The 26,212-nt window shown below is 41.3% G+C and overlaps 1 protein-coding gene across 1 annotated transcript; it reads left to right on the forward strand.

Moving 5' to 3' along the window:
• The first annotated feature begins 70 nt into the window (after window positions 1-70).
• zfyve28 (zinc finger, FYVE domain containing 28) lies at window positions 71-24,265 on the forward strand. The gene is made up of 14 exons (XM_044375263.1): window positions 71-521; window positions 15,100-15,240; window positions 17,421-17,558; window positions 17,756-17,958; window positions 18,106-18,195; window positions 18,329-18,418; window positions 18,506-18,607; window positions 18,717-20,267; window positions 20,532-20,627; window positions 21,117-21,280; window positions 21,371-21,487; window positions 21,852-21,953; window positions 22,091-22,194; window positions 22,344-24,265. The coding sequence occupies exons 1-14, from the start codon at window positions 486-488 to the stop codon at window positions 22,473-22,475; spliced, it is 3,066 nt and encodes a 1,021-aa protein (XP_044231198.1). The 5' UTR covers window positions 71-485; the 3' UTR covers window positions 22,476-24,265.
• Window positions 24,266-26,212: the final 1,947 nt, after the last annotated feature.

Consider the following 26,212-nt stretch of genomic DNA (forward strand, 5'->3'; position numbering starts at 1 on the left):
TGTATATGTCTTAAAACATATACTAAACACTTACGGGGTCTGTTTTGTTGTTATTCCCGAGCCAAAGCAGGAGGTGCACGGTGTGTGTGAGCAGCACTTGAAGGCATCATTTCCTGGGAAAGTGGGAGGTGAATGTTGTCAACGTGACTGTCATCCAGTAACGTTGGAGCGGCAGAGAGCAGCGCAGCCGTCGGTGCTCCGCTCGTCTGTATTGTCGGGACTTGGAAAGTGGCCGGGCGGGGGAGACAGGCAGCCAACCTCTGGGTTCAGGAAAGATGGAAATAAGTCGTTGTTTTCGTGTATCTCCTTTGTACGCGTACACAGCCGTTTTGTAAACTTACCGTACATTGTGTTTCGTACATTTATCCGTTTTTGAAACCTCACCACCGCTAGCTAGCTTAGCAGCCAACCGTTGATACTGTCAGACACTCAGGTACAGGAGAGGAGAGGAGGGGTTGGTGACAAAGGAAGGTGGCGAGGTAACGATGAACCGCTTTCGAAAGTGGCTGTACAAGCCCAAGGTAAGTTATGTCGGATTCACACGGTGTGTCAACCCTGCAGTCAGTCATTTTTTAAAAATGTATAGCTTTCGAGATAGCTAGCGAAGCTCGCTGGCTAGCCTGATCACTTCATCTACTGCCACAACATCTGCTAACGTTAGCCTGTGTTCCTGATGTTACACTGTATTATCCAGCAGCTACCCCCCTTTGTTGTTGTTGGTGCTTTTGTTTTCAAGCGCTACTCAAGGCTAACAAAGCCCGGCAATGTGTGCTTGAATTATACTGATTTACTTACCACTGCCTTCAGCTGACACTGTCATTAATTTTAGATGTTGTTAAACCGGTTTTGCTTTGGTGCTTTTGTAATTAACTCTTTGTAATATCTTAATAATATTCTCATTGATAACAGCAACAGCTACAGTAACAAAAACAACAATAATAAAATTGATATAATTACAATGCAAAATTAAATATATGTAAATATAGGGCAGAAGTTCTACAAATAACCATTATTTTCATTATTGAATAATTTGCCAAATATTTTCTTGATTGATTGAGAGATTGTTTGGTCAATCAAAATTTCCCAAAGCCCAAGTTGATGTCTATAAATTGTTTGTTTTGTCTGACCAAAGATAAAAAATCCATAAGTATTGATTTACTATCAAATGAGACAAAGGAAAGCATGAAATTCTCATAATTGAGAAGCTGCCAGGTACAGTAATGTTTGGCATTTAAGAAAAATGACTTAAACAAATGATCAATCATCAAAATAGTTGATGACTAATTTTCTGTCAGTTGATCAATAGATTAATCGGGTATCCTTTACAGCTCGATACCAGTTAAGTTTAATTTCTTTGTTAGTTTCTGACATCCTCCCAAACTGCATTCATTAATGATCCTTAAAATCCCAAACACATTAAATCAGCTGCTCTCAGGCCCCTGTACACACCATTTGTAGGCACAATTATCACTTTTGGAGCGAACGAGTAATGGATGTGCTGTGATTCTTTAAATCAAGCTCAAGAGTGTGGAAACATGCCTGACACAGCAGTGGAAGTATTGAAGGCTTGGTTGCCTTGTTAAATGAACAGTTTAATATATGCCAACTGCAGCACTTTTTAGGATGAGTGAATGTGACTGTTTCACTGAGGAGGGAATTCTTTTGAACTTTAGAAGGAGGGATTGTCAACTACTTAATGCTACAACTTGCACTCACACAAAACCGCTTAAATGTGAGGCAGGAAGCATTGATCAACATATCATTTATGTGTGCTGTATCATCACAATACATTTAGTTTCACATGAGTTAAAAAAAAGAGATTAAGAAACACTTACCTGGTCTGCTGCTAGAGAGAAATTCTAAGCTTTGGATGTTGTAATATTTAATGTGTGTTTACAGGCTTTATACAATCATCCGCTTGTCCCCATTACTCATATGCTCTTATGGAAACTTTTCTATTTTCAGAGAAGACTGTTTGAGCAACTATTACTGAAATTGCGAAATGATGCACTCCACTTGTTTATTCTAATGTAGCCTCTTCCGGAGGAGGGGTGCACAAAGGTTATTATTATCGACTGCAGGGCATTTGCATAAAAACCATATAGAATTTCTGGAAATTGAATTCCTTCGACTTTTTGTACCTGATTAAAAATCTTGACTTTTAACAAAGAGAGCTGAAGGTGTAAAGTTCAAACTCAGAGCAAGTCGAGGGGCGTGAATAACATTTTAGTGTGTTTTAATGCGTTTGTCTTCCCTGTAGACTGGTGTAAGAGCTGCACATAAAAAGGTTGACCTTGCGTCATAACTGCTGTAAATTGTGAATCTTGAAAAGCAGATTAACAAGTTGTAGACTGTGGTGCAGTGTTGTGTTTCTTGGCAGAGTAAATCACATTTTTGCTGTAATTAAAACGTATTTCTAATTGGCAGTATAAGTTGATAAGTCTCTCTCTGGTTGTAGCAGACAGCTGAGCTGCCATATGATATGATTTGACCTGGCAGATGACAGTAATTGGAGTTTTTGCAACAGAAATATCAGACAGGGATAAAATAAAATACCTTGGATTATATATAATCCCCATGCTCCTTACTGCATACATACACCTGCGTCATTCTCCTTTTCTCTGGTAAACCGTGTTTGCTGTCACAGCATTTCTGCGGCCCATTGTTGGGGTTAGGCCTAAGTGTTTGGGGTTCACCAGAGTATTGTCACGTTCATGAATGAGACTGCCTCTGAAGTGCTGAGCTATTACATCAGAGCCCTTTTCTGCCAAATCACAGCCATGGTAGGAATTAACAGAACTATCTGCGGATTTTAAATGACCAGTTCTGCCTCAAAGGAACGGAGAGAAAAGTGCTAAAAGCCTCTGTAATTATGCCAATTGCTATGAAAGGACAACAGTAATGAAAGGGAGGTACAGATCATTTTAGTGTCCTGCAAATGAGCAGCAGTTAAGCTAGCAAATAGTTTCATTTTTGCTCAGAGGGGAAATATTTCTGTGGTAATCAAAATCTGTGCCCAACCCACATATTCTGACATTTACTGTTTAACACTGCGTAGCTTTGTCACGTCGCGTCAACAGTAAGCTGTTTATTATTGAACTATGTTCTCCTGGAGATAGAAAAGTGTTGAATCAGCATGTTCCCTTGACTAAAGCAGAGCTATTGATATTTCCAGAGCTCATCTTTACCTACCCAGATAAGTCCCACTGAGGAGGACTTTCTTTTGCTCCTGCTACACAATCCCCTCCTAGTGTGTTTGAGGGTTGTGTGCAGCTCTGCGCGGGACATAATGTACCCGTCTATTCTGCCTTGACTCTGTCATCAAAGTGCCAACTTGTAGGAGAAGACGAATGTGTAAGACTGTCCCGGTCGTCTGTGAGGCTGTAGGTGAAAAGGTTGTCAATAGTTAAATGATCCACAGTATGGATATACTGTTGTAAGGTAAGATTTTTCACATTCTGTTTTGTTCCTCTAAACCAGTCTGGCTGGTTTTTGTGTGAATAGTTAACCTGTATTTCTCAGAATATCTGCAGGGGATATCTCAGACTTGTTCTAGGTATTTAACGTTTGACTGCTGATTTGTTGACCTTTCACTGTACATTTGTGCAGGGAAGAGTTTTTAGGTAAGGAAAGTGTGAAATGAGGGGAGGAGTATTCATGAAAATGTGCTTCATCGCACATCTCTGCAGTCACAAACAAAGACGAGACCTGGCTCAGGTTTCGGAGCAGCCAAAATGGCCACTGTCTCCTCACCTCTCATTCATCAGCCTGCAAACTTGCAGAGTGACTGATGGCTAGGGAGAGAGAGAGAGAGAGAAAGAGAGAGGGAGGAGGAGGCTAAACCTGTACACTTCCTCTGTAGCCTGTGTTCCTCTCTTGGTTGTTATTCCATCAGGCCTTCAGGAGCTGACCTTCAGCTCCACACCACCTCATCAGTCAGTGTGACGGGCTCACAGCTCACACCTGGCCGGGCGCGCTCACTTCCATCTGCAGGATGCTACTAATTTGCCTTTCGTTCCCCCCTTTTACCCACAAGACAGTTTAGCGCGTGGGTAGCTGATACTTTCTGCTCTCCTCCTTATCGATATGTCAAAGAAATGTCCGTGTGTGTAACAATGCAGCTTGTTACCAAGCGTATGAACGTATGTAATGCTCATGTCTGATTATTTTGATAAGGTCATACAACATCTGACAGTTCACTGATTCTTGAGAACTAGGAAAAAAACATTAAAAAAAAAAAAAGGTAGATAATGGTCAGAAATCTTAACAGATGTGACCGTGAGAAAAGTTCTCAGGTCATAAGTCATTTTTCTTTGTAACTTCCTAATTTTACCTTTTTATTTCTCTCACATACTCCATTCATTTCAGTGTTTATTATATTATTTATTTAATATTTATTCATTTAATTTAGCCTCAAAAGCTTCCTTTCTGCCTCTGACCTCCACATATTGTACATGTTTTTAGATTTTAAATGGTGAATTTCATTTGAAACATGTTTTTTTTATGCAGCTTTATCTTTAGTTTTTAATAAAATAAAAGACCAAATTTGGCTTTTGTCATGTAAAATATCAAACAAGTTAACAAGGTTTTCTCTTAGAATCTTAGCAGTCCTCAATGATTGAACTGTAATTCATTAATTAAATGTATGTGATGAAAAGTTGTTTTGAGTGGGAAAAAATGCTATCTAGAAATATGAAATCCATACTGGGAGTGGACACTGTATAAACACCATTACAATATAATGCAATACAATACTAAAATTAACTAATGATATGATCATTATGATTAATCTGATGTTTATTTTCTTGATTAATCAATTAATCATTTATTTTATGAAATGTCAGAAAATAATGAAAAATTGTCCATCACCGTTTGCTGAGGCCCAACTTCATTTAGATTGCTTGTTTTGCTTAACTAACACCAAAATTTGAAGATAATTACTGTACTATCAAAGAAGCTGGAACCAGTGATTTTTTTTGGTATTTGAGTAAATTACTTTAATGATTAATCTTTTATTTTTTAAATTGCCGTTGGACCGATCATTTTAGCTCTAGAGCGAAAACTTTGGACAAACCTATTAAAAAATAAAGTCTGTATATGTTTCATGGTTTAATGTAAAATCTCATAATAAGGAAACCTTTAGTGTATCTGTTACATACACAAAACAACGGTGTGAAATCATTATTACTCGTGTTAATACGACACAAAGAGGCATGTAAGTATTTACCGCAGTCAGAAATCATTGTCAAGCTGCCATAAAAGGTTCTTTAGAGATGTTTGACTACACTGTCAGAAAACAAACCAGGCAGGTTGACAGCTGATGGTTTCAACAAAGCAACACATTTTGACTTATCATCTACTCAGGAGCCAGCTTTGCCTCTGTCGCCAGCTGTGTGGGCCCTACTTAAGATGCAGCAGTAGAATTTGATTTTGAAAGGAAATGATCGTCTCTGAAGAGGTGGTTATGACACGTGGTTAAATCAGCAGTTATCGCTATATATAAAGTATATGTCTTAACAAATAAAAAAAAAACATGGTGACGGCAGGGTCATCAGGGTTATAGCTGACCATGAGATTGCATATTTTTAGTGCTTTAAAAAAACAGTGCTGATGAAAACCTGACACATTTTCAGTCACAAATTCTGTGAAAATCACTGTACATGGCTGCTGGTATTTTGTTAATGCTTCTCTTTTAAGTTAATATCTATGATCTAATTTGATTGTTGAATTTTAAATTAATTTGAAGGTGTGAATATTTTTCTAAATCCAGGTAGTTGTTCTCAGTGTATTTGTAATCATGCAGCAAATATGTTAAATTATGTGAAATAATTATTTGGTTTGTGCTCGTCCTATAGACTAAAGCTGAAACAATTAATCAATTAATCTTTGACAGAAAATTGATCAGCAGCAAATTTGATTATCTTGTGATTGTTTCATTTGTTTAACCAACCAAAAATGCCAAATACTGGATGATCTCAGATTCTCAAATGTGAGTATTTTCTGTTTTTCTTTGCTTTATATAATTTTAAATCGAATTCTTTTGACTTTTAGACAAGACAAGACACATGAAGACGTCACCTTACGCTCTCAGAACATGTAAAGGCCATTTTTTACTTTTCATAGACTGAATGATTAAGAGATCAATTGATCAACAAATTAATTGGTAATGAAAATACCTCAGACCGACAATTGAGATTTTCATCAGAGCAACATTTCCCTTCCTGGCATATATTTTGTCACAGCTCTTAAGAAATTGGTGAATCATGGCTGGTGATTCCTAATAAGTAATTATTGTTCGACTTCTAGGGAGTATGACAGGCCTTCCTGTAGTAGGTTCTGCTGTTCCTTACGCTATTAACCGTGCCTTCTTTTCTGTTTGTCATTTGTCATTTTCCTCTAACCTGGTTTGTTTGTGAGTATTGCTAACATGCAAGTGGAAGAACCGAGAGGAGATGAAGCAATTAGGGGTCCGTCTTTGCAGAGTGGGCTCTGCACATTTGGCAAGGAGTCGATGTAAGAGGGAGCAGCAAACTGCTGAGCAGTGGCCAGCATGGCTTCATATTTAGCCTCGTTTCGGGGGGTTCTTTGTGGATGTCCCATTCTGCTTACCCACCAGCCATGCGGTAATTGATTTGATGTCAGCTGCCTGGATTTAGAGAGCTGACCCTAGTGCAGATCGAGACAGGCCAGGCGATTGAAGACCTTTTTAAATTCATTGCAGGATTGGGGAATCAGAGCCCACTGTCCTAGGTGTGGGGAGGCGGTGATTGAAGGAAGGTAGCTGTGGAAGATGTGAGATTTAAAGGTAGCACAGGGAAGCAGCTTGTCCTGATATCGACTGAGAGCTCGCACTCATTCTCTACACCCCCGTTTGTTGTTGGCAATAATTGGTACCCTCTCTGATCAAAGGCTCTTTGTATTCCTCTCTACATTGTCACTGATGATAAACATAAAGCATGCACTCAAGGCATCCTTTATCTATATTATGAGTGTGACTGCTCTAGGAAAAGCTAGTAATGAAATACTGTCCCCCCTGCTCAGGGCTTTGTCGTACCAGCAGGGGATATCGGGAAGGAGAGGAGGAGAACTGTAGGCCTGTATTCTTCGGATTAGATTTTGGCCTCGGTTACAGTTTGCTGGAGATAAGATGAGAGGATGTCGCTCTTTAGCAGCCCTCATACACTTGTGTTTCTTCTCACTGGATTCGAGGGCTCAGGTTCTAAATATTGGACAAATTCAAACAAGATTTTTGTTTAACATATATATTTTAGTATTTAAGATTTGTATGGCTGTCTAAAGTGACAGAAAACCACCTGATAATCAGATTTTCTGAGTAAACACTGAAGATAAGAGACTTGTGCCACATAGAAAATAGCATTTTTCAGTTTTAATCAACACTACTGGAGAGATAAGATGTTTAAGTGTTTTAATTGAAAGCAGTATATGTACTCATTAGGTTAATATTGAAATACATGTATTCTCATGCCTGAGCAACTCAATTAAAGTAAAGGTGTTAGGGAAGAGTGCTATCCTGAAAATATCTTACAAATTAGTATTGTTGGCTGAAAATAATTAATAGATAAAGCATGTTGGGTGGATTTGCTAAAAGTTGTATAGTCTATTTAACTTGTCAAGCAGATAAGAGGAAAGTATAAGAATGACAGTTTTAATACAAAGTAGTGCTAGGAAAAGTAAAAAAATGTTATTTGATAGTACCTGTTTGGAAGACTGTAATGGAAGATGCCAGCAGATCTACAGCTAGGTTGAGATTTTTCCGTTCTATACACTAGTTTACAGTTGTACAGGCATGTGCATACATTTAAAGAGACGTATTGTGCTATTTGTGGTTTTCTTTTATTTATATACTGTTATGATGTTAGATATCTATGTTAAACATGGTCAAAATTCCAAAACTTGAAGTTAACTTATGTAGAAATGCTCCCTGCACGTCAAAGGCCAGAGCTTCAGCCTGTGCTGAATGCTTAGTTTGTGACAGATAAGATTGTTGCACATGCAAATAAATGGCTGTCCGTTTCGTTGCCTTGGTTGCTAAGGTTGTTGCTAAGGTTTTTCCATGTGTTATTTGTGTTGTTCAATTGCATATTTTGGAACATGTACAAAACATGTTCGAATATATTTGAGAAGTTAATATTTCGAGTAGAGAACGAGAAAAAAGAAGTGAAATCCCACAACAATAGTTTGTTTCATGGTTTGTTTATGTAGCCTCCCGAGCTACTCCCGTGACACAGTTTATGGAAGCTAACCAATCAGAACAGAGTGGGCTCATTGGGAGGGGGGCCTTAAAGAAACAGGAGCTGAAACAGCTTGTTTCAGGCAGAGACTGAACTGAGAGGCTGCATAAGGAGCCGGTATAAGATAAATAAGGATTTTTTTGAACTGTGAATTATGCAAAGCTACTCTAGTGGAGTTCCAGAATCAAAATATAGAGCTGGAAATGAGCATCATAAGTCCCCTTTAATCTCTACTGGCAGGCGCCACCACAAAAACCTCTGAAGTGTGTTCTTTTGGACAGATAGTGTCCAGTAGAAATCAAAAACACATGTGCCGTTGTAATTTCTTGGTCCATAACTGTCATCGTGTGTCATTTAGGGCAGCCTGGGCAATGTCTGCGCTCTGTCACAGTTCATAACATTAAAAGTTAAGTGGACAGAATTAGACTGACTGAGTCATGCACATCCTTGACGGTCAAGAGGGGATGTGGGTCAGGATCACAGGGAGGAATCATGAAAGTATATGTACAAGTGTGTTTGTTAGAGTTTCATTTGGTTCAGTAAAATTCTTAAATGTTACAAGAGTGCTCCACCGATTAAGCACAGCACTGTCAGACTCCTGATGGACAGTTTAGGGAAAAACAGGATTATTATTGGTGTTGTCTTTTTTTTTTTAAATTCCACACATTCAACTTGACCGCTGACAGTTTGGTTGTAGATTCGGATGTGTAATGCTAGTAGCAGCTACTGTAGCCTTGAGCCACTAGTCTCAAGCAGAGATGAGGAACAGTCTGGTAACTTTGCTTCTTTCTAACTCTGGATTTTTTGTTTATTTTCAAATTAGTAGTCTTCAGACCAACCAACAAGTGACATCACTCCCTCTAAAGCCACAAAAGGCTTTATACAACTTTTTTTAAACATAATCAGTAGTACTCCCTAAGATCTGTAAACAGACTTTAATTTGTAAAATCAGTGGAGTTCCCCTTTAAGTATCTGGATATGGAACATGCATCTCCACCAATCTTGGCATCCTTGCACGATTCATACACTTCATGTAGAAAATGTCAAGTTGCTGATTTTTTTCAAACTAAAATGCACTTTCTCCTCTGTAGTTGCAATTTAACAGCCAGTTCTGGATTGTATAACCAGATTATTTCTTGCATAAGAACTTCCCTGCGGTTTCTGGCAAGAGGGTTGTCCCCACGTGTCACCGTGCTACCATCAGGGCATCCTTGACACGTCTTTAGCCACCTACTGTAAATCCTCTGTGCAGCCCCTGTGTTACCTCAGCCTGTCCTACTAGAACATGTGGCAGGCACATGCAGAGGTCATTGCTTAGTCCGAATGCCAGATTAGGGCAGCCCTCAGAGAAGAGACAAGCACACAGATTAAACCATCAGTCCAGATGGGCAGATCACTCTGAATATATTGAGTCAGTGGACAGAGTTAAGTCTGCAGTCTGCTGTGGATCCAACTCAACTTCCAGCTGGTTAGTATAAAATTGATCTGCAGAAATATTCCGGAGCAGTCTATGATTAGTTCTGTTGATTTCATTCATTGCACATTCATTTCATAGGAAATCTAAGAACTTATTAAAATGCAACCAAATTACTGGATGCTTGAGATGGCACTGCCAGTAGCCAGAGAACACAACACAGAGAGGAAAGAAACTCCTGATTCAAGCTGAACATGAAAGGAATGACTCAACACAACTTAACCTACTTCAGCATAACACTGCATTCTAAGAAAGATAATTCTTTTTATTCTGCCAAACTTAATATAAATAATGGTTGAGGAGTTTTCTGTGTTTGTTACCAAAACGATTGGCTCACTCTTGCCAGGGCTTTAATGCTGAGTCCTGAATAATAAATAAGGTGATGAACTGTATCCGGCTGATTTTTTGCCAGTCTGCCAACTGACTGGATGAAGCAGAACTGGTTCCCCCCCTACAATATTTGCTTCTGATCCTTGGAAGGCAGCCAGAAGGCAGCAAATTGAGCCTGGAATAGAGTATGGAGGGCAGAGGCAAGGTTTCTCATAAGTCCCTTAAGTGGGCTCAGTGTGCATGCACCAATGCTATGGATGTTCATGAAGCATTAACCTGACAGCCTCCATCATCCGCACAGTCTGAATGGAGATGAAGCCCAGAATCAGCAGCTCAAGGAGAAAGCTGAGATGATAAAAACGTTGATCGTACAGCAGGCAACTGTCAGGAACACGTTTCAATAAGAGTCAAATGGTCACTGCCTTTTATTGATTTAATGTTAAACAAAATGGACAGAAATTTCACAGAGTCATTGTGAAACGATGGTGATTGAGGGGGCTCAACAGTAATTGTCACTCTGGATGAACTTCTGGGAGCGTAATAGTCTGAAATGATGGGTTTGTGACCGCAATGGATCGAGTTTTTGAGTCATCTCAAAGAGAGGGCACCCAGGACAACTGACAGCAGGAGTATAACAGGAGAGTGGCATGCCACAGGGGACAAGCTGAAAGTGCTGAATCATTTCCTCACTTACGCGAAGTAGAGCTGTCATTTATAGTGATGACACAACTTGCAAGTTCAGAGTCAAATCCCCAGATTTTCATACTCTTTCTGGCCTTAAACAATTTTACCACCCTGGTTGGAAGGTATTTTTCATTCCTCCTTTTGACCGGTCTGTTTTTTGTAAATTTATATTTATCATCTCGTGTTCTGAGGCTCATAAAGTTTGAATATTTTAGGTGTTTCATAGTTGCAAGCTATTGTAAGACCAAATGTTTCTTAACCATGGACTGCACCATCAGAGTCCAGGCCAATACTTTTACTCTGTGCCAATTCGGGTTATGTAAGGAGATGAAAACAGGCACTTATTTCAACAGACAGGTTTCCTTTTTTTTGCTTTTCAGAGCCAAGTCATTTTATGTCTAGCATCATCTCTGACTCATAGTCCATGTAACAAGGTAAATATTACCGTTGGAGGCTTTACTTTGTAGTATTTTATGACTCGTATGGCCTCATTTCTCAGAGAAAGCTGCCCTAATTGTAGCCCTGTTAACCAGTGATGTTTATTCTGCTGAGTTTGAATAGTTGTTTAAGTAGCATGACTTTGGCTATGACCTACATTGTCACATTGGAGTCAGAAATGGTACGTGTCATTGCTCTGATAGGGTTATGAAGTATCGATATTGGGGGTTTATAGCTCCTCTCTGACATTTGATGAATGGTTATTTCACAATACACTAAGCTTTTAGATCAAGCAACTGGACTATTGCTGCCTATCTAAAAGTAAATCAGCACGTCTTAAACATTGCCTGCCTTTGACTTCTTCCCCATGATGCAATGCTGCAGGAATGTTCCCTCTTGTGTGAGGAATGCTGCAGGAGGAGGCTATAGGATGGCATCTGCTTCAAATGCCTCTTTTCTTCCTCCGTCAGCGTTGGCCTATATGCTTCACAGATCTCAAACTGAATGCCACCACTCTGTGGGCCGTGTTGTGCCTGTGCTAGAAAAAAAAAAGGTCTTTCAATGTCTCCTACTCCTGTTTCCTGTTTGGTCATCATGACATTTGTCTCATAGACTTAATCATTGTCCAGCAGTTGTGAAAAATCAAGTCAAATCTGCCCACTGGCTGGTGATATCTCACTTTCCTCATTAACAGGGGAGATTAAATTTAGATTAAATAATAAATATCTCATCTTGTGATGGGTTTGTTTGCTTCCTTGTTGTACTTAAATTTGATTTAATATTTCCCTTATTTCCAAATGCGGTATTTACAGTATTTTCTCTGTTGATAATTGTTGTCTTGCTATAATACCATGACTGTCTATTCTCATTCTTTACAGATGATTTATATAAAGAGAATGTATGTGACCTTGTTAAGAAAGAACACTTGAGAGGAGTTTGAAACCCTTCCTATATTTTCCTACTGTAACAGACACAGAGTTGCGGGGCATTAGATGCCTTTTCTGCGTCTCTCTTCCAACTCATTCAGTAAACATGACATCGCAGAGACATCAAAATTCACTCACATGAACAAAATGGAAAGGAACATTATTGATTTTGCTCTGCAGGACTTGCACGATGTCCAGGTTGACAACAGAAAGGCAGCGAGGTCGAGTATTGGGGAGCTGGGAGACAACCTGGGTTTCATGTTAGCAACTATTTGCCCTACTGAAGTGTCCTTGAGCAAGAAGAGAAATGCCAATCTGCTCCACTCCAGTGCTGCTGTTCTGTAACTCACCCTGAGGTAGCTCTGATTTATCTGTGGGCAAGTGAAAAGCTATAGGAAGGGATCTTAGTGTGGATTTCACACACTAAAGCACCATAGCAGTGGTTTAAAATCATAAATCTAACGCCATGACATCTCTTCCAAATAACCTTTAAGATGTTCAAATGTATTTTTTCCCTTCACTGTAATAATGCGACAAGTATCCCAGCTTATATCTCAGTGTTTTCTCCTTGCTGTTTGTTTCATTATTAATGAGAGAGAGTGAGGAAGCAGCACCATGTATCATATTCAGAGAGAAGCAAGGGCCCACAGGGGGAGAGCATCACGCAACAGGAAGCACTGCAAACTTAAGGGAAAAGGTCCTGTGAGAGGTTTCGGTAAATACCAATATTCAGTGTGACTTCATGAAAAAAACACTTCCAGACAGTCGGCGCATGGCTGTTTACCGACGTACTGTAGCTCTCCTCTCTTCCAGTCTGCACAGTCACGCTGTCCTTTTAATGGCTGAGCTCCTCTACCGTCATTGGGTCCTTGTGGTTTGTGATGATGCATGCCGGCATGCGGTCGCCATTTTCAAAACCATTAACCTTTTGATCAACGTGAGCCCTCCCCAGGATGTGTGTGTGTGTGTGTGTGTGTGTGCATAGAGTATCTGTTAGTGTCAAGGTTTCTGTTATCTTGATATTCCCTTAAAGATATTTGGACAATTTATTTTAAATTCAATATTTTTTGTAGGTCAGGTGATTGATGTGTTTACCTTTTTCTGCGTCCTACTGTATATGTTGTGTGCTTCACTCAGCGGCGGAGTGATTTGCTCCACTGTGCTGTTCTCCGCACACATAGGGGAGCACGGTGGGAGATAATGATACAAATCCTCTACCGGGGCCATGCTCTCTAATTACACCCACTCTTCTGGGGAGCTTTCACACTATATTAACCTTTGTTAAAGGGACAATTCACCCCAAAATCAAAAATACATATTTTTCCTTTTACCTGTAGTGCTATTTATCCATCTAGATCGTTTTAATGTGAGTTGCTGAGTTTTGGAGATGTCTGCCTTCTCTCGAATACAGTGGAACTGGATGGCACTCAACTTGTGGTGCTCAAAGCGCCAAAAAAAAATACATTTGAAAAACTCAACAGCAATGTCTCTTTCCAGAAATCATGACAAGATAACCCACAGACCTTGTTGTGAGTGGTTTCATGTGGGAACTAATTTCTTTCTACTGAACTACACTGGCCTACTGTCTCACTGTGCAGAAGGAAGTGTGCATCTACTCATGGTTGGCGGATGTGATTTCATGGCTGTTTAACGCTCTGATATTTGTGTCCACAAGAAGAAAGTAGACATGAGGACAAGGAGATGCAGTGTAAGGTGAAGAGAGAGGTGGTGAACGCTAAGCAAGTGGCGTATGGTGAGTTGTATGAGAGGTCGGACACTAAGGAAGGAGAAAAGGGCTTGTATCGATTGGCTAGACAGAGGAACCGAGCTGAGAAGGACATCCAGCAGGTTAACGTGATGAAGGATAGAGATGGAAATGTGCTGACTAGTAAGGAGAGTATGTTGAGTAGGTAGAAGGAGAACTTTGAGGGGCTGATGAATGAAGAAAATGAGAGAGAGAAGGTTGGAAGATGTGGGGATAGTGAGTCAGGAGGTGCGGTGGACTAGCAAAGAGGAAGTGAGGACAGCTATGAAGAGTGGAAAGGCAGTTGATCCAAATGACATACCTGTGGAGGCATGGAGATGTTTAGGAGAGATGCCAGTGGAGTTCTTAACTAGATTGTTTAAAACAATCTCGGAAACCTTGGCCTGGTGCCCAGAGCAAGTCAAGGCAACGCAGATTCTCCAATGTATCACGTCGCCTCCCATGTCTCCACTGTATTACCGTAAATCACACAGTATATGCACAAGCACATTAGACTACCGTATATGACAGTTGTATTTAACTTTTTTTTTAAAAATGCGGTGATGACAGTAATGAGCTCAATCCCATGGTAAGCATCACATGACCGCAGTTATCGTCACAGCTTTTGGTCCTGGTATTATGCATGCTGGCTCATTGTCACAGTTTGATGGCTCAACGAGACTCTTGAATAGAATGAGCCATCATTAAATGTTGTTAGTAACACCTGTGGTTTTCCTACTATGACAAGTCAGTATGTCTAATGTCATAAAGGCCTATAGGAATAGTTAGTCATTGGCCAGAAAATCCCAGTATTATGTTTTACCCTTTTAGAAAGACTGATGAAAGAAACGTCCAGAGAGAAATATAATGTCTATGAGGCTACAGTACATGTCTTAAATGGAGATGGACTTTTAGTTTTCTTTGGATTTTAGTGTGAATTCAAATTCAGATTATAGTTTACAGAAATTACAACAGAATGTAACATAAATAATACCTGCAAACTACTGTACTTGAGGATATAAGGTGATTAGAAATAACACAATCATTGAGAACCAAAACACTAACTCAAACAAAACATAAAGGAGGGGTTAGATAATGTTCAAACCCAGTAATTAATCACCACAGTTGTTTTTATTAATGATCTTTTGTTGGTTGTTTTGAAAATCCTGTGCCCTGCTTTATGGTCGCTCATAAACAGCTATTATCAGAATGGTAAATGAACTCCATGTGTCTCCTTGTGTTTTTGTGCAGAGAACTGACCCTCAGCTCCTGGCCCAGTTCTACTACGCCGATGAAGAGCTGAACCAGGTGGCCACTGAGCTGGACAGCCTCGACGGCAGGAAGGACCCTCAGAGATGTACCCTGCTGGTCAACCAGTTCCGCTCCTGTCAGGTCTGTCAGGAGAAAACCAGAACACTCTTTCTGTGCATTTCATTGTTGATGTGAAGTGGAGTGAAGCTGAAATAGAGTTGAATTAACTACCAGCATAGATTTGACCCTTAGCCATGAATTTATATGTTTATTTTAGACTCTTTTCATTCACATAATCACCTGACTGGACCTTGGTTTGGCCTAGAAGCTAAAAATAAGCAACACCTTTATCACCACTGCTCGGATACAGGCGTGGTGATAGGACTATTGCCTTACCAAACATTGCTCAGCCAGGTTCGTACATCAAGCAGTTCTGCTGATAAGGTGAGATAAGTAGACTTTGTTTTGAGGCAGCCAGTGGACACACTCATCTTGCTCTGATAACGCAGGGCTGTGTGTCATGTGGGTTATTAGTAAATGGTTGCAAGAGTGGCTTCTTTAGGAGGAAGCATTTTACAACTGCAGCTTTGATTGAGATAATTGTGTTTGAAGCAAGCATTGGTTTAGAAATTGGTCTCTTTTTTTTAATAATCTCAATGCATTGTAATATCTAGTTTATTCTCAACAATGCCTACTGATTGAAACAAAAACTGAGAGTCATAAGATATGAACGTATGGTAAATTATTGTCTAAAGCGATACAGGCCATTGCTTCAGGTCTTTGTACGGTCAGGGAAGAGAGGAGCTTAGAGGGTGATGTTGTGCATGAGTGATGGCTGCCATGCTGCATCATGCAGAGAGAGCTGGAGGTGGTATAGGGAGATCGTCACCTGGCCCGTTGTGCTTTAGCCTCCCCCCAGCGCCACAGCACACAGGGGAGAAACACTTAATAAGGTCATCACTTGATCCCCGACTGTTCTGCTCCTCATTCTTCCCTTTACCAGTGTGTCACCTATTTTTTTTCTTGCTCTTTCTTGCTCTGCTGCTCTCCTTCTTCCTCTTTTTTTCTACTTCTCTCTACTGAGTTTTAAAAATTCATTCTGTTAAATCGATGAGGCTGTGATACGAACTCTCAGCCTTTAGCTCAGAAAACCTTTCTCAGCAGTTATGAATGAACAGCTATTGTTAGGTCGTGTCCGTACTTCAAATCACTCTCTGATTTTCTCATTTGACAAGTTTGAGTAAAAATGTTTAACAGCAAACTCAAAGAGAGGAGTCTTTTCAGTGGCCTGTCTCCTCAAGGGCTTTTTTTAAGCAGCATGATATCCCACTGCCCTGAGGCCCCAAGAATAGAAGGCAAGTGCACTCAAGCCAAAATTTTGCACTTGAACCTGCCACTGTAGCTATCAGCTCTTATTCATGGGCCTCTGTGGGGGTTGCTGGCATGCTGCTCATATTATGTTGGCATGGCTGTTCTTACAGTGCGGCCTGCTGGAACAGGCGAGTGAATGCGTGTTTGAGATGGTCAGAGATTGAGTTAGATGGCGTACACAAGAGACAAGTGAAGAGAAAGACTCAAATACAGACGGTGAAAAAAGAGAAATAGGCTGGGAAAAAAAAAAAGTGCCAGCCAGTCTTTTGTCAGAAGCAGGTATCACGCTGGAGTCACCACCCCTAGATGATTTGAAACCAAGAGTAGTGAAGGTTATCACCGGTGTCCCCTGCTGGGAGAAGCTGACAGACAGTGGGGTGGTACTCAGACTGGGCCAAGACACGCACAGCACACTGCCATAAAGGAATCAATGGTTAAGCTCTCTCTCTCAAAGCTTTTTAATCTTTCTCCTCAGGGCTAGCAGAGAAAGACGCAGTGCTGTGCTTGACAAGATTACAGTGCACAGTGCAGCTGCGGTTGAGTGAAAGGCTCATTGTAATTCATTGTTATGGCTGTTGTACATGCCAGCAGCACATAAGCTCTTGATTAGCTCTTGCTGTGTGTGACACTGCATTTTCACTGCCGGAATTATGGACTATAATTTAGTGTTTTTATTGAGGGAGACTGTAGCTGCAAGGGTCCTAATGGTGTCATGTACTTGTCAAATTGTTTTCATTCACCTCCTAATCAATGGTCTTTAAACGGTGCAACACAATGGTTTTATTGAAAAAGGTGACATATTTTTAAGCTCGGGATTATTAACCCACATTCTTAATCAAAGTAAACGCTGAGAAAATGGCTTTTCAAGAACAGATTTTCACTCACTCACATTTAGCCCTCTAACTAGTTTGTTCAATTTTGTTTTCTGTCACTCTTGTGCTCATCCGCAGGACAATGTGTTGAACATTATCAATCAGATCATGGATGAATGTATTCCCAACGACCGGGCCAACAGAGACTTCTGTGTCAAGTTCCCCGAGGAGATTCGTCATGACAACTTGGCAGGGCAGCTGTGGTTTGGGGCTGAGGTAGTGTATTCCCTCCAGCATCAGTCTGGAAGAAAACAACCTTGCACAAGTCCTACACTTGTGCTTAATACTGTACATACATACTGTATTTCATTTTTAATAATTGCAGTGTTTCCTGTGCCATTGTAAACATAATTTTCTAAGTTTAACCATCTGTGCAAGGTGAAATTATTTATGATGTACATGTTCTTGTGCAGTGTTTGGCTGCTGGTTCCATCATCATGAACAGGGAGATAGAGAGTATAGCTATGAGACCCCTGGCTAAGGACCTCACTCGCAGCCTGGAGGAGGTGCGCAACATCACCAGAGACCAGGCCCTGAGAGACCTCAACTTGTACACAGACCGCATGAAGGACGCATTGCGACATTTCGACAGCCTTTTTGCTGAGTTTGAACTCAGGTAAATTACTGCCAGACATCATTGGCAATTGTAGCAACAAGAATAGTTCACATTTATAATTTCTCTCAGAATTTTTGATGCAAGTTTGACAAAAACATTTGACAAAGCTGTGAATGTTATTACATTCCGCTTCCTACTCTTTGTCAGCTACGTGTCAGCCATGGTGCCTGTGAAGTCTCCCAAAGAATACTATGTACAGCAGGAGGTGATTGTGCTCTTCTGTGAGACTGTGGAGAGGTGAGTTTACAGAGGAACAAACAGAAGACAGCAGTCTGTAGAGCACCGCTGACTTCATCTGGAATTTACCAGAATCTACATACATATGTGGTGATAATTTTGTGGTGTGTTTTCCTCTGTGCCATTGTTTCAGGGCCCTGAAGCTGGGCTATCTCACACAAGACATGATCGATGACTATGAACCTGCACTGATGTTTACAATTCCCAGACTAGCCATTGTGTGGTAAGTGTTGCCTGTCCTCTCCATTCTTCCGCCCACCCCTTTGTACTCCTTCCTGGCCTCTTATAGAATTTTAAACATATTTTTCAGTGGGCTGGTTGTGTATTCAGAGGGACCTCTCAACTTAGATCGAAAATCAGAGGACATGTCTGAGCTATTTCGGCCATTTCGCACTTTATTGAAGAAAATCAGGTACAATCTATGAATATTAAACATCACAAATTATAATCTTTTCTCATGTGACAGTGCAATAATGCTGTATGTATCACTATGCTACAACTAGCTCTCAATGATTTTCCAGAGACCTGCTACAGACCCTGACGGAGAAGGAGTTGATAACGCTGGAGAGAAACCTCTGTATCTCTCAGGACGGGGAGTTGTCCACAGGCCAGGGGGTGGCCACAAACACCGTATCAGCACTAGTCCAAGAGAATCACACATCCTGCAGCCCTGCCAATGACACCGCCAAGGTGGAGAGCGAGGGGGAGCAGGAGCATCTAGCCCTGTTCGTCTGTCCCAGCCAGGAGGAGGAGGTGGCAGAAGTGGAAAAAGGCTGGGAAGAGGTGAAAACCGAGAGAGGGGAGGAAGAGCAGGAGCAGGGCCTGCTGTGTGAGGAGGCAGAGGAGGCCGAGCTGGCCTGCTCCATGCAGTATGACGAGGAGGAACTGGAACAGCTCAACATGATGGTTTACCGCGTGGGAGACGAGATGTCCACTCTGTTATCACCTCCCAGCCAAAGTCAGTCACCAGCACACAACCCCAGCAGAGGAGAGGCTGGAGGCGCTAGTGGGGCTTCCAGCACTGAGGCCTCTCCCCTCAGGGTCCTGGCGAGCCGGGGAAGGAAAGGCATCTATGTAGAAGAGGACGACAGGGTCTTCATCATGGAGGACTTGGACGCAGCAGGAGACAGCATCACCAGCATCTCAAGAGAGGCCTGCAGTTGTGTCGCCTCACCTTCCAAAGCACCAGAGTCTGCTCGTCCTGTGCAGCGCAAACCAGGACCGCAGTCGGACACTGTTAGAAACGGCTGGTACTCCCCCGAAGCCCCTTCAGAGCAGCCCTGTCCACAGCCACGCAGCCAGAACACACACTGTCCCAATGCAAAGCGTCCCCCTTGCACCTCTGCCCCCGGCTCTGAAAGTCTGCCTTACACTAACGGTTGGGAGATGGGTTTAGAAGGGACTGCGTCTGAAACTGCGGAAGTCATCGCTCATCGTATGGGCGGAATGAAGCTGTCTGCCACAGTCATCTTCAACCCTTGCTCCCCCAGCTTGACAGAGCTGGCTGTGGACAAGCTGCTACTGCCGCGGCCCGCTCCCTCTGAGATTGAGCCCTGCGGCCCCCTTGTGGCCACTCACTGCCTGCTTAATTCCTGCGTCTGCTGTGGGAGCTGTGAGGATGGCCACGAGGATGCCATCACCACAGAGACCACAGGACTTGGCTTAGGCCTCGCTCTGGGACTGGACAAACACTGTAAGACCCCGGCCCCCAGCACTGTCATCCAATCCTCTGCTTGCCGGCTGCCCCCACGAGGTCACGAGCCTCACAGTAAGGGGGACCTCTCCCAGCTGACTCCCCCTTCTTCCTGCTGCTCTACAGAGCCCCTGGAAGAGGAAGCAAACTCTCAGCTCTGTGAGAAGTGCCTGGTGGTGGCCCCGTGGCCGGGGCATCACGCTCAGGACTGTGGCTCCAGCGGAGGGGATGAACCCTCCCCGTGCAACCACCAGCTGAGGGCTGAAAAGAGACAGCAGGCCAGTGGAGGCCGACTGAGGGACAAGGAGATGGATAAGGACAAGCAAGGAACTAAAGACTCCAAGAGGGACACCAAAGAGGACAGCAGGAAGAGCTCCAGGTGTGCCATAATTTCTCTGACTCATTTTACTTGCTTTTTCATTTATATTGGGCTAATCTGTTTTGTTTGAGAGGCTTGATTCCATCTTTCATCTACATAAATATCTGTTGCATGTTTTATTTTGCCTTATTTCATCACACACTTAAAATGATTCTGTTACTTTCATGAATTGTTTCTCATTTTACCTTCTGTTGCCTTAAGAGTTTGTTTTGTGTTTGTCTTTTGTGTTTGTTCTTCTTTTTTCTACTTTTTGGTTGTTTTTAGTTTTCAGAACTCTCCCCTCAGCTCTGTGTCAGGTAGTGACTGTGAGAGTGTGTCGGTCACCACATGTAGTCTATCGAGCAGTGCATATACTCCCAGGTAACTCATCGCTCATGGAACTGTTAATCACTGTCATATGTTTGTGAGTGTCTTTTTCTGCCCACGCTGTGATAGTGACTAAAAAAAGAGTCCTTGCATGATAGATGAAAAGATTGCTTTGTTCATTTCTTTATGCAGTTCACATTCAGCGTGTGATTGATGTGTCAGTCACTCCTTCCCTTGTGGGCTACAGGTGGCATCATTGATTTGCCTCCTGGCTTAGACTGTAGATTTAATTAGACAGATTTTGGAGTGTACATATGCAGGTAAATTGAGTATATTTAATGAAAACAGAACATGCACGGCAATTTGTCATGTGCATAAAAATAGTGGGGAAATAAGCAAGGAGCAGACTGTGTATTTGTTTTCTTTCTTCACTTTATGTTAGCTTAAAGATTAATTATCTAAAATGCATAAAATATGAGTTGAATGTGTAAAACCTAAAAATAAAACGCCGATCTTGCCCCTGTCTGTCGTCGCTCCTTCCAGCCCTGTCAGCAGCATCACTCCCAGCTCGGGGACATCAGAAGACCTTGATCATCAGGAGATCCAGCTGGCCCTGCAAGACGCCAAGGTGGCCGCCAGGAACAAGATCCGATCACGCTTCCACAGCAGCAGTGACCTCATCCATCGTCTCTTTGTTTGTATATCAGGTAAAAGCTCGCAACTCTCTTAGTCGCTCTCCCCTCGTCTCTTTTGTCTCACTGCTGCTGATATCCATTATGTGCTCCTGTGTGATGCAGGTGTTGCTGATCAGCTGCAGACCAACTATGCGAGTGACCTTCGCGGCATCCTCAAGACACTGTTTGAAGTCATGGCAACCAAGTGTGAGCTGGGAGACAACGATAAGCAAAAGAAAGGTGAGTAACGAACCCTCAGTATATAATATGTTACATTGTATTTCCCTTATTAATATAAGACGAAATTCAAAACTCCCTTAGTGCGACAACAAAATAGATCTCAAAAACTGAAACTGAACTATGACAAAGCAGAGAATGTCTGCTGGCCCAGATACTGTTACGCAACACTACACAAACTTGATGTGCCATATTGCTCAAAGTATTAAATCTGCTTCTAATTATTTAATACTTCTCTGTAATTTTTTTATTATTATTATTAACTGCTTGATAAATATAATAGAATAGAATAAAGAGGAAACATTGCAAAAAAAATGAAGTTATGCACTACACCGGTTTTAGTTTCTTCCTCTTTGGTGCCTATCAGGTCCTGTTCTGCGAAGTGCAGTGCTGGAGGACTGTGCTCTCTGTCAGGAGACCAGTTCCTCATCGGAATTGGCAGCCAAGGCCCGGGAGGGCCAGTTCGAAGGTCAGCAAATCCACAAACAGAACCACACAGAATTTAGTTGAAATGTCAGCGTGTTCCTTTTCTCCCTTTCCTCAGGAGGAGACTTACTGATGGTGACAGGCCTGTTGTGTTAACTGTTTGTTCTTGGCTTTGTGTAGACCCTCCCGACTGGGTCCCAGATGAAGCCTGCAACTCCTGCATTGCCTGCAAGGCTCCTTTCACTGTCATCCGCAGGAAGCATCACTGTAGGAGCTGTGGGAAGGTACGATCACTCTCCTCCTGTCTAAGGGAGCAGGTGGCAGAATTCCCTTATTATTCAGTTGAATGTGTTGTTGAACAAACAGATGACTAACACATTGTACCTCATCATCATATGGATGCAGATTGATACATTATACTCTGTCCTTTCAGATCTTCTGCTCTCGCTGCTCCTCCCATTCGGCTCCGTTGCCCCGATACGGCCAGGTGAAGCCCGTCAGGGTGTGCACACACTGCTACATGTTTCATGTCACACCCTTCTACAGCGACAAGGCCGGCATCTGACCGCAGCTTATCACTGAAAGCACACAGTCCGCCACAAAAAGAACATATGCAATGGACAGATCCAAGGCTGTGTACAAAGCGAAACGCCACACTGCACTGGTAAACCTTAACGGTTGTCATCGTACCTGCTAAGCAAGGCGCCAGAATAAGACCATTATAGATGACAGAGCAGAGACCAAGTGATGATTCGACCTGTTTCTGTTGCTTCAGAGATGCTGGTGCCTAAATGAGAACCAAAGGGTTGGATTTCTGTTTCCAGCCAACACACACACACACACACACAAATGATTCACACATGCCTGTCTGACCGTGGAGGTGCAAAACGGGGAGAGAATGAACAGGCAATAGCAGATTTTGAACTGGTGTTGTGCAGCACAAAATCAGAACAGGCCACCTTGTTTGTTTAATTGCTTTAGGTGTATATGAAAGGACTTGTGACATATTTTCCTATGCTTTAGCGAGCTTCCTACATTTGTGCCAGAGCTCCCACGGGACTCGGATTACTCAAAAGAATGTAAGTCATGATAACCATGTAAATAAGGATAATTCTGGTAATAACTACACTACAATGTCTTCATTTAACAGTTGCTATTTATATGGGGGCTGGAAAGCAAACTTCATCAGGCTACCAGTCCCAGCAACGCAAAAATGAGTAACGGACAGCTTTTATATTGAGATTCCTTCATGCTTTTAATGGCAATGAATGTGTAATTCTGTATCAGTTTGTAAAATGGGGTTGAGATTCCGACGAGACAACCGTTTGCCTCTTAAAGATGATTATGGGCTGTGCCCATTGCTTTTACAGTCGCACCCATGGCATGTTAGTTTTCTCTGGGGACTCCACTGCACACTGAGATGGATAAAAGGGATTCCTTAGTCATCACTGTCAGGTCTGTAATGCCCCCTAGTGGAGAGTCGACCTGTCTTCGCTTAGTGCTCCCATCAGCACCGTGATGTGTACAATTTGTTTTGACCCAGAGGCCTTCTCAGGTGCTGGCCTACAGACTTACAGGCCAATTATTGCCCATTGGCTTTCTCTTCCTCACACTTGTTATAGTGCAATATTGTGACTACTAATTGCAATGGTCCTGCACATTTTAGTGGAGACAACCTTTTCCTATTTAAATCGTAGTTATAGGCCGTTTCTAAAGAGCGACACTGCGCTGATTTGTGTTTACACTCGGTTATTTCCGTCTTTGGCTCTTGAGGTACCGTCACACTGGAACAGGTGTTTTGTTCCCAGACTGACATCATTTGCACCCGACTTCCTCTCTGCTATGAACTCTGCTTCCATTGCAATGACAACGTACAAAGTATCTTCCGTGTTCATAATACTTTACAGTTTGTACATCTGAATGAGCTGAAGTGGCTAATCTACAAATATGGACCTTTTGAGCAACAATAATGTAATATCACACTATGTCCATTCTGCTCTGTCTTAAAGCAGTTTCTCAGGCATTACATAATCAAAAAACACTCACTACTGTTGGGATTAATCTTATTTTCATCAAAGAACATATAAACTCACTTTGAAAATGTATGTTTTTTTCTTTTATAAAGAATAAAAATGATGTATGAAGCTATATTACTTTTATGTAAAAAACAAAAACAAGAAATCATGCAGTAATTAAAGGGCGGGATATCCTATTATGTCAGAGCTTGGTCTTATTTTGTAAAATTCCAGTACATTTCCATGATAAGAGCTGTGTAAAATATTCAACAAACAAATAATGTTATATAGTTTTAAATGCAATGTATATTGAAATAAATTACTTTTTCCTGTTTAAAAAGGTTGACTGATAACTTTTGTTTAGAGGACCATAGATTCTCTGTTTTGAATTGCATCAATAGATTTGTGTCCTGGACGGATCAATCTCTGAGAAAATTACTGTCTAATATAAAGTCGAGCAAGAGGAAGAAGAGCCTCACCTTGAATGCAGATTAGATTGTTTGTACATCACACGAGTTTTGTCTCCTGGTTTGTAGATTTAAGAAGTGCAATTTAAGATCCATTTGATTCTCTTCAGCAAACATTTTAAAACTGATTTGTACTCTTTAAGAGACAAAGAACAGAGATGGATGAAAATTATTTAAAAAAACCCCCATTTCATTATGATTTGAATATTGGCTACTGTAGATATTCAGCTACTCATTCACAGCTCGGCGATCCTTAAGTCACCTTTTGTCAGCTTTTCCTGCCAGTTGAGTAGGCAGAACAGACGTCAGATGAGCAGCAACACACTAAAGTTTTATGGAGAGATGGACTGATATTATCAGAGCTTCAGATTTTCCATACAGTTAAAGGGGTTAATTTGTCAAGAGGAGAACCACTCAACCTCAACAGTTGTATAATGTCCTCCGTGGCTCTGGAGGGAGCTTTGTTTAAGAAATCCTGTCTTATCTTGGCTCTGGCATGAAGACTAGCAAATCAGTTACAGAAAGCTTGTGTGACAAACTGAGGCCAAAGATTTTGAACGATGTGGAGAATTACCAGACATGGGGTCTAGAGGGTTTAACAAAAAGATGTTGTTGCATTGTACTAAAAAATCGGATCCAGTGTTTTTACAGCTTGAGCTCAGTTTGAGCTCAAGTAAGATTATCTCAGCCTCTTTTTTTTTTTAAAGATTTTTTTTATTTGCACATACAACAGCACAAAACCAGATAATAGAAATAAAACAGATGTGACAGGAGAGGTCAAGAAGCCACAAGCTTATTCAATGAACCTTCAATCAACTTAAGAAAACCTTTATTTTACTAAGAATAAAACTTATTGTGCTGGGGAATCACTGCACACCACTTTGGAAACTGATTTGGTCAGATTACGTAGAGTAATGGGCAATATTGGGACCACTGGGTGGCAGCACTTGTTCATTATGTGGTATAATGAGGGTCATCAGTCATAGTACAGAGAGCTGCAGTACTGAACTGCTGTCATTTATTTGCCTTCAAATGTCCAAATTATTGTATTTTGGACACAGTTTCAATGTCAACTTACAACTTACTTTGATGTTTCTATAATACTAATAATAATGTGAAGACTTCTAACACTAAAATGTTTCTAATCTCATGTAGAAGAATTGCAGTAAAGTGTTCTAACCTCCCTGTAATATTCCCATAAGCAGTGGTGGAAAGTAACTAAGTACATTTACTCAAGTACAATTTTGAGGTACTTGTACTTTACTCGAGTATTTCTATTTGATGCTACATTATACTTCACTCCACTACATTTCAGAGGGAGATATTGTACTTTCTACTCCACTACATTTATTTGACAGCTTTAGTTATTTCTCAGAAGAAGATTTGACACAATGGATAATATAACAAGCTTTTAAAATACAACACATTGTTAAAGATGAAACCAGTGGTTTCCAACCTTTTTGTTTTTTGACATCTCACAAAAAGCAGTGTGTCATCGGGGTCTATGAGTTGTTAACAGCTCCACCAAACAGTGATTTTTCCCTCTAAACTTCTCACCTGGTTTCATTTCAATAAATGTTCAAATGATCCAATATTTCACCTAAAATCAAAGATGAGAGAAAAAGCCCAAAACTAAAAACAGATTTGTGTATCAGAACTTTGTTTTTCTTCTTTCCTCTCCCATTAATCATCTCACGACCCCTAAGATTTATCTGGTGACCCTTTGGAGAGGCCCGCCCCCTAGGTTGGGATCCACTGGACTAAACTAGCAAACTGTAAATAAAGTAGTTGAAACTAGCTCCACCTCGAGCAGCTATAAC

Source organism: Thunnus albacares, chromosome 15 (genome assembly GCF_914725855.1).
Source record: "Thunnus albacares chromosome 15, fThuAlb1.1, whole genome shotgun sequence".
In the NCBI taxonomy this organism is placed as follows: domain Eukaryota; kingdom Metazoa; phylum Chordata; class Actinopteri; order Scombriformes; family Scombridae; genus Thunnus; species Thunnus albacares.